Here is a 9,825-nt window from a genome sequence, read left to right as displayed (position 1 = left end):
GCTTGTAAATCATTAATCATAAAGTGGATGTTGGACCAAAATTCCCTAAACATACAACAGTACCTTGCAGAAATGTCCATTTTGTTTGTGCCTTCCAGTGTAAAACTGCTGATGAGAACCACCCTCCCACAGCCAGTCATAACAAGAATGCTAACCACAGGCAGAACCATCCAGGCCTTGGTGTTTTGATCTGCCCTGCATTGTTTTGCTGTATTTATCATGAAAGTAACAACAAGCTGTGGTGTTTATGGTCCTGTCCCTCCAGGGTCATGTTCAGTAATGACACTTGTACTGCAGTACAAAAAGTCAGTCTCTCTTCTTTTCTCGTCTGATCAAGTTCTTGACAATGATTGTAGACGGTTTGCTTATGCCGCTGTTAGTGCTTTCTTTAGCACAAGCATCTTCAGTCCAGAATGCACGTCATCCCAAATTCCTGAACGTCGGTAAGTTGACACTACATGATCTCTTTTTTTGAAAAAACTATTAAACAGGCTAATGCCATTAGCCAGTGGATTTTAATTCAGCAGATCCTGTGTACACGCTTAAACTTATTTGATAAGCTCGTTCCTTCCCTGCTTAATAGTGCTCTCTGTTGCCAAATGTTCCCCCTTCTCCGCATCTGCAATATATCTACTATAAATATGACTTGATTAGTGCCATAACACTGTTGCCTGTTAATGATACCAAACCCTAATGGCTGCTCTCTAGAAACTGGCAAAAAAAAAACAACAGATAATAATAATAATTAATAATTAATACCATGAGGTGAAACGGGGCACCTCGGGTCAAATTAGAAGGAGCTATTTGGGTTCCATGGGGATTTCTTTCTTTGGTCAAGTGCTCAGCAACCCCACCTAATAGCCCAAATAAGTCATTTCTTCTGCTCCTAGGTCAGAACTTGCCATTTCTGTTAATATTTTGAAAGCCCCATTTTAAAAGGGAAGTCTTGGAGACTCCAGTGACGGCACTGACACCTGGCAAGATTGTCATGCACCTGATTTACACGCTGGAACCAATTGTGTGACTAGAGATTGCAGGATCAGGCTTCTGATGAAGGGTGGGCTATTTTTAAATACCCAACATTGTACTTTTAATTCACATTTCTTCAAACCTGTCAAGGGCATTTGTCCCTATTGCCTGGTGCATCCATGGTAAATATGAAGTTTCTGAAAGATGCAGTTTGAGGTATCTGAGTGAAAATTCAAAAGAATGTGTCCAATAAACCAGTAACACAAAACCAATAAAAGATCTGAAAATCTTCTCACAATAAGATATTTCCAAAGTAGTCAAACAGAAAGTGATCACACATTCCAGAGAAACAATCATTTGTAAATTGAGAAGCAAAAGGAATTTTGGCCCCAAAGCAAACTAGTCATAGACATTTGAAAATAGCAGCTGTGGGTATAAAAACTAATAAGCTCACACAATAAACTCTTCCATGTATTTTATTGATCTATTTGAAGTTTTAAAATCTATTAACTTTTTTACTATCCCTATACATGCATGCATAATTGTACAAAAGAGAGTAATATGTATACAAGGCTGGTGAATACAGTACATTGTTAATGATTGTCATTTTACCCCATTTTTCCAAATTCTCTGCATGTTTGAGTTGCATGCCCCATCATTCCAGAATCAGCCTACTACTGTTAGAACATGATCTTGCAGACTTCATTTATTTAGCTGTGTATTTTAGATTGGCCAACAAACTGTGGTGTTCCATATTTTCAACCAAACACGGTGGAGAGGATTATATCAGGCAACGAAGTAAGGCCACATTCTTGGCCTTGGCAAGTCTCATTACAGGTAACAATGACCTTTAGACAGAGGAACAAACCTGTACAACATTTTTATTGAAGTCAATAATACAGTTATTAAGAGCGTGTGTGCAGCCAAGCAAGTGAATGTAACTTGTGTCTCTATATTGTGCCACAAGCTTCTCCTACTGAAGTCAATGGTAAAATGTATGTATAGATAAAGAGTGCTTTTCACAAATCTTTAAATAAAGGGATTGCGGTCTAAGAACTATTTATATAATTTTATATATAAGTAGTTTCTTATGGTTGTAAAATATTTGTGAGCTACAGTATGTAGCCATCAAACCTGAATTGAAGTATACTTTCCAAAAAGTTGATGGAAGCACATTTAATTAAGGATTTAGTCATCCCAACCCCCCTGAAACCAACTAGTGAAATTTTCTTTTCTCTCTTTAACTGCCCTGTATATTTAATAGTAGGAGGACTGGCCACTTTAAAAATAAATTTTAAAACTAAGAATTGTATAGCAGCTTCATGGGAAAATAATTCCCTAGAAAATAATGAAGACTTGGTTACAGACGCAGGCAAGAGGGATGAAATAGAAAGAAGAGGGATGGAGGGTATTTCTGTATGACATTGGTGAAAATACAGAACTTCAAGACAGCAACACATTTTCATCATTAGTAATATCGTCTGTTTTGTATCTAAGCAAAGTAAATTGGTATGTGACTGAATTATTCCACCACAATAAAAAATGGAGACCATGGTCTCATTCATCCAGAAGGAGTCTTTTATAAACTGGTTTCTCCAGAACCTCTAACTCAGATAGTCTCCTACTTTCCACCATTGATACATTTTTCTTGGTCATGAAAGAAGACTATATTTCTGCAGGAGAAAGCTCGGTCAGGGAAGAGAATGGGATGTATATATAAAGAATCAATAATTGAAGTGTGGCTGACATCTGATAATTTGGACGTGGAAATGGATAACATGCAAGGGCAAATTAAGTTAAAAATAACTTATAATAACCTATGATTTAAATAAAATGAGAGATAATGGGCTGTGATAGGATTCACAAACAAAACACAAAAGAGTCTTCCGTGCAAGAGTCTTCTATCCTTGTCTTCCATATTAATGTTGTTACCCTCCATGTGTTTACTGCAATGTTGGAAGAGGAACCAATAGGGGGATGCAAAGAAGGGAGTGATGTGATGAGAACAACAAACAAGGTAAATGATCCTTGCAACAATGTTTTGAATAGACTTGAGGGGGCAATAGGGCTGGCCTCAATGCTAGAAAAGACCAGATTACAGCAGTAAAACATAATAATGAGGGCTTGGCAGTCTGGACATAAAAATATCTTCATAATTATTGCTTATTAGTTAACAGTGGTTTTCTGTACCCCATCTTTATTCCACAATGGCATTAGCAGACAGGTCTTTCTTAACAATTCTTTAGCATCATTTTACACACAGAAAAAAGAATGCCGGGGTAAACAGATTTCTTCCACAACTGCTAGTAACACATATTGCTCCGTAGAAAGCACTTTAGTTCATCCATTAGCCACCATTAGTTCATCCATTCCTTTCAAGTGCCCAAGAATGAAATCTCCTCTGACATAAAGTTCTATTATTTTCTAACTTTATTTTTCTTTCTAGGTTTGGACTAGAACAAATAGCAAATTTATTCATGTTTGTGGAGGGACTCTCATTCACAAAAGCTGGGTTCTCACTGCTGCCCACTGCTTCCAGAAGTAAGTTTTACATTTGCAGTTTTTGCTTGAGTTCTTGGAGGTTATGGAATATATTTTTATATACTCATTACCACTGAAAGCAGAAATAAGTGCAGAATTAGATGTATTCTGTACTTCAGCCATTGTGACTCAGAGCCACCATGAAAAGGGACATCAGAAAGACTGACAGAAATTAGGGTTACCGTATTTGAACATTCAAAAAAGAGAACATTCCACGGGGGTGGGGGTGGGAGGGATTTGCTCGCACCCCCCGCCTCGCCCCAAATCCACCCCTTCCCTGCCCCCATTCCAAACCCTTCCCCGAAGTCCCTGCCCCAACTCCATCCCCGGCCCGGCCCTGCCTCCTCCCCTGAGTGTGCCGTGTTCCCTCTCCTTCTCCATCCCTCCCAGCCACGCGAAACAGCTGTTTTGCAGCGCAAGCGCTGGGAGCTAGGGGGAAAAGACAGGCACTCTCTCGAGTGATCAACATTCACTTTCTTTCTCGAATGATCAACATTCACTCTCTTTCTTGAATGATCAACTCTTCTTTGGGGAAAAATAATAATGGCAAAATCCCAGACATTTTCAGATATTTAAAAATTCCTCCTGGATGGTGATTTAAGAATCAAAAAGCCAGACATGTCTGGGAAAATATGGATGTATGGTAACCCTACTGATCAAGGGAAATTGTGCACACCACTGGGGTGGTTCTTAAACTTACTCCTGGGGCATTCAAGGCAAAAAAACTAAAAATTCTGCGCACAATATTTTAAAATTCTGCAGATTTTATTTGTCAAAATAACACTACATAATCACACCAGTTTCAATTATTTTGATAATTTATTTCAAAATACCTGTCAGCAGGTATGTCTCTAACAATACAGACACACACAAAAATTCCCCCAGGAACAAAGAAACCCTATGACAACCCAGTTCCTATTTCTCTTTCCCTTTCCCCACCCACCAGAGCCCAGTGGGGGGTGGGGGAAGATACCCACAACCCCTCCCCCACAGAGCCTAGCCGCACGGCCCCCCCAGCCAATACATCCGAACCCCCTCCTCCCCAGAGCCCAGCCGTGGAGCCCCCTAGCCCAGACACCTGCCTCCCTACCCGCCAGAGCCCAGGGATCCAGAGGGAGAAACAACCTGATGCTCAGTGTCAGGTTTTCACGGAGTTTCCTGCGCACTGCCCTCTCCTTCCCTCAGGGCATGCTGGGAACTGCAATTGCCAGGAACCCTCTAGCTCTCTCCTCCTCCCTCACAGCGGTGTCTTCTATGTGTGAGCTGTGCTCTGCTGGGTCCAGCAGCCCCTAGTGGCAGCTAGCAGCACTGCAGCCCATTTCTGTGGGGCAAAGGAAATTCTGTGTGCTCGTTAATTTCTGGAAAATTCTGCATTGCGCAGTGGTCTCCCAGGAATATAAACTGGGGAACATAACCTAGCAATTAGGGTGTTAATAGCAAAAGAAAAATCCATCAAAATGCAAAAGATGACAACCATGGGATATTACTTAGGAAAATATATTGAAAGAAAGCATATAAATGAGGTCAAAAGAACTTCTGAGACTGAGACGTGGACTGAGAAATATATCATCACAGAAAGGAATAAAATCAAGCAAATATGGATTTACCCAGTTCTTAAAATGTCTTGCTTTCTGTGATCAATGTTCCACACTTGTTCTTGAACAAACAAAAAACCACTATTATTCTTTCATATAATGACACATAAAGCAGTTATTTTCTGTACTCGGTAAATTTTCTTTGTATTTAGTGTTCCTTTTCTTGTACCATGTATAATAATCACCTGTGAATGTGTCACAAATTTGGTAACTTCCCTTTTAAAATAATTGTAATGTAGTTTTTAGTTTATACAGTATGGAGAAGCCATGCAGGTGAAGTACAGTGTAAAACAAGTAACAACAGAAACTAATGCAATTGATCTTGCATTGATCTTGTTCAACAATAAGTCATTCCAACTATTCAGTAAGTTACAGTCTAACTAAGAAAACTTCAAACTTTCTGAAAAATATCTGGCCAACCTCCATGCCAATATGTAATTTGGTGTAAGATTAAAATTCACCCTATTGCAAAGACCCTGTGTAAAGCCTGTCATGCCACTTAAGCTGCACGGTGGTAAAGGTTAACAGATTCAGTAGCTAGAAATCCCATCTAAAGCTACAAGTCCTATGTCCTGCCCATAGTTAGAGCTGTGAGGGAATGAATTCCATTCTCCCCAGTCCTCATTTAGGCCTCAACTCAGCAAGGTACTTAAGCATGTACCTATCTTTAAGCACAGGAATAGTCCCAGTAAATACTTCCTGAATGAGAGCTGAAGTTCCTGGTATAAAGCACATTTACTCAGGAGGAATGCATTTTACCCTAAAGAAATGTATAAATTCATTCCTTTTTCTCAGTCAACTAGAAATGGTACTGAATCTTTGATGCAAAACCTTGTTATACATTCATGTGCAGTGTCCAAAGGAGAAGGACAAGTGCACTAAGCCTCTAAACCTGCTTTTTATTGTTATATTTTATAGATACCTCCTAAGCATCTATAATATGTTTATTCCCACTGTATATGGAGGCCTGCTGTAAATAATGATGCATTGTTTCCTCCTGCAGTGAAGTCAAACTGTATCTTTGCTGCTGTTAAATACTAGGAAAGCTGCTCTTTACATTTATTGTGTCAGCAGAATCCTTTAAAGTAATTTCTAATCTACTTCTTTGGCAGGATCTCATTTTTCATCATAAATACACCCCCACTCATTTCAGCAGGCTACCATTTTGCACTTCTAAACAATGTCATTTTAAACTCACAACATCTGATATAATTGCAAGTTTGGGGTAAACAGCCTTCTGGTCAATTATGTGAGTGTGGGGAGTATTGCACATAATAATTAGGTGGAAAAAACTCATTAAAAAGAGGGCATTAGGTTCAATATAATGACACCTTATGTTGTTTTAATTTTTTAGAGGAAAGGTAGAAGATGCAGCAAACTGGCGAATTCTCCTGGGCAAGCATAACCTTAATCATACCGAATCCACAGAGCGAGTCTACCGTGTGAAGCGAATTTATCAGCATGAGCATTTCTGCTACCCTCACCTAAATGAGCTAGATTATGACATTGCCTTGGTCAAGCCTGTAGAAGACATTATAACAAACCATTTTATTCACTATGCCTGCCTGCCTAAGAGAGACAGCACTCTTCATCCAGGACAATTCTGTTGGGTGACTGGATGGGGGAACACAAGAGGTACTTCTGAGTGCTTCTCATAGCATGGGTTCAGAGGTTAGACTTCACGAGTCTGTGAAAGGTGAATGCCTGTCAGAGACCAACTTTTAGCCAGTTACTCTTTGAAATTCCAATGATATAGAGGAGGATTCTTTTAAAAGCACATAGCAATATAGGCAGGGTACCTTCCTATATGCTGAGGCACAAGAAAACCAAATAGCTTACCTAGTATAACAGCACTTCTTGAAATAGGTGACTGATTTATTCTCTTAAATGTTACTGTTATAACAGTATAACCATAGCACCTAGGAGTCCCAGTCAAAGTCAAGAACCCTATTGTGCTAGGTACTGTATAAACACAGAACAGTCCCTGCCCCAAAGAGTGTACGTGACATTTTGGTAACAGTTACTGCCCATGCTACCATAATACCTGCATACTTGCACAGCTAAATCTTTCAACAACCATTCAGATTTTATTCTGAGGTTCTTCCCTGTTTTCATGTTAATGTATGTATGTATTTATTTATTTTATATTTGGGTAGCACATTTGAGGTTCCAGTCTGGATTACAGCCCCATTTTAAGCACTGTACAAACATCTGTGATACAATCCTTGCCCCAAAGAGCTTATATTCTAACTAATGCCCATGAAAAGTGCCAGGCTCTTTAGTCCTGGAGACTGAAGTCTCATTATCTGCAAAACAGATAAAACATGGACAGCAGCATTACAAATCTCCCTCTACTGCCCTGCCACCATACCATGACCCTGCCCAGGGATGAATGAATAGTTGGATCCTGTGACAATAAATTGTGGGGAAATGCAACTTCATAGTTGACTATACTTGTGGAATAAACACATACACAATATGACTATTTAAAACAAACAAAAAATCTGAATTAACAAATTGGAAACAAAAGTGGAATGGTGGGAATCTTTTAACCTGGAACAAAGTAGACCCAAGTTCTTGTAACTTGTACATGAATACTGTTAAATTACATTCCATGTCACTTGAAATGTTCATATTTGGAACGGAAATGTTTTTCATGTTCCGTTTTCTCATCTATTTTATCTATTTAAGGTGGGAAAGAAAACCTGGCTTTGTCTGAGGTTTTGAACGAGGCCAAGTTACCAGTCATAGATTTCAGTACATGTCGCCTAAAGAAGTTCTGGGGAGACAGAGTTCGGCAGTCAATGCTCTGTGCTGGATTCAGGGACACTGGGGAGCCTCCTGCTGCCTGTCAGGTACAAAAATCAGCTGTTAATTCCAACTATGAATGAAAACATCAGGCTGTTCAGTACAGGGGTAGCTAACATGTAGTTTGTGGCTTTCTAAAAAATGGCCTGCTGCTGCCCCTATCTTTAAAGAGAAGTGTGTGTGGCCTGTGAATATTATACTCTCAATATGCAAGGGTCCATACTGCATGCTGGGATATGTAGTTTTTAAGGGGCATACTCCCATGTTCGGTATAAAGGCTGTTGCAAGCTTCTCTGTTAAAAGCAATTAAGAGGTTTAAACATGGTATTTAGTAGGACAACATTTGGACATCCCTCATACAATTGGAGAGAAATAGTTTTAAAGCAGTGGCATAGATTAGGATTGTCAGAGGCCTCAAATTACAGAAAACAGTCCTGGTTTGCAGCATTAGTCCTGTATCCTGACCTCAATGTGGGGGGGAGTGGGAGTGAGAATTGGGAAGAGATTATTTTAAGCCCATTGCACTTCAACAATATATGGAAAAATGTTCATAGCTGTATATATCCTTAGAAAAAAGGTTGCTAAAAATGCCCCAAACTGCTGCAAAGGAATCTCTTGTCAAAAGCTTGTGTATTATCACTTTTTGACTAGTCAAATTAAAGGTATTTAACTTTTCCACCTCTTTGTATTATAATGAGTGAAAGATATGTACCAATTCCAAGGTAATTTCTAGGAATATATTATTTCATATATTTTATGATGATTTTTGGTCAGGCATTATTTAAGGGAATTAATAAATTATTTTATTTTTGGACGTGGGAAGACTTGGGGAGTGTTAATTTTTAGTGCTTGTGAAAAGTGACTGGTAGCCCTGAATACTGAAGTTATTTGTATTTCCCATAGATCAGCTACAGCACAAGCAGCTGTAGTGCAAACTTCCCTACACAATGCTGTCAACATGCCCTTTACCCTCTCTGGATGCATCCCTTCAAGAATTACTAAAGTAATTGGCTCATTGGCCTATGCAGTCCTTGACCTCTCTGCTATGACTGCCCAACTGTAGGGCATATTAGTGTCAGCTGAAATGGTTTTTGTGATCTGTACATTTTTCTAGTAGGAATCGGATCAAGACCACTAATTTACTTCATGTGGGCCACTGAACACCCATCAGATGTTAGTAATGACCAACCTAGCCTTGATCCAGACCTATGATTTAAGAGATGAAACACATTGTATACTGTTACTACATCTTTGAATCATCCACTTTCTTAATCCAATAAATGATTAGACAGCTTTAAAGAACAAGGAGCTGACTCAGTCTGCATCTAATATCCTTATGTGTTTGGCAGAAAATGCTGTTCAGGTGGCCCATGTGGTTTTGAAACTGTGCAGTTTAGGTAATCCTAAAGAGGACTCTAACCTGACAGCTAAATCTCATCAAGAGTATCCTTCTAAAACATGGTGCTTTCCTCGCTTCTTGTAAGTAGCACAAGATGCCTCAGTTAAGAACTCCAGTGTAGCTCTACATCCTTTTCTATACCTTAATGACACCTGTTAAAAATAGATCTAGGAGTGTTTTATGCATTATGTGATATGCAAAAAGTCTGATTTTGTTCTGTTTGTTAATAGAGCTATTAAAGAGCACAAAGTCATTGGCATGTAAGCAATTTCCTGCAATTCCAAGTCCCGTCTAATGGTTGTTTGTTTCTTCCAGGGAGATTCAGGTGGACCACTGGTCTGTCAGATTAGAAGAGAAAAGTGGGAAGTGCATGGTGTAGTTAGCTTTGGACCTATTGGATGCAAAGTGGAGAACAAACCCAGTGTCTTTACAAGGACTTCTGCATACATTTCCTGGATTGAAGCAACCAGAATCCGGGACTTCTTTTTGTAAAGACATGAGATACAACTGAAG

At 39.3% G+C, this 9,825-nt stretch overlaps 1 protein-coding gene across 1 annotated transcript; it reads left to right on the top strand.

Moving 5' to 3' along the window:
- The first annotated feature begins 346 nt into the window (after nt 1-346).
- Nucleotides 347-9,824, top strand: LOC102934278 (elastase-1). The gene is made up of 6 exons (XM_007067227.3): nt 347-443; nt 1,697-1,806; nt 3,416-3,510; nt 6,460-6,740; nt 7,797-7,960; nt 9,628-9,824. Exons 1-6 carry the CDS (start codon nt 347-349, stop codon nt 9,802-9,804), a joined length of 924 nt encoding a protein of 307 aa, XP_007067289.3. The 3' UTR covers nt 9,805-9,824.
- Nucleotide 9,825: the final 1 nt, after the last annotated feature.

This window comes from Chelonia mydas, chromosome 7, assembly GCF_015237465.2.
Source record: "Chelonia mydas isolate rCheMyd1 chromosome 7, rCheMyd1.pri.v2, whole genome shotgun sequence".
Lineage (NCBI taxonomy): Eukaryota > Metazoa > Chordata > Testudines > Cheloniidae > Chelonia > Chelonia mydas.
This window is presented reverse-complemented; position numbering and strand designations above follow the sequence as displayed.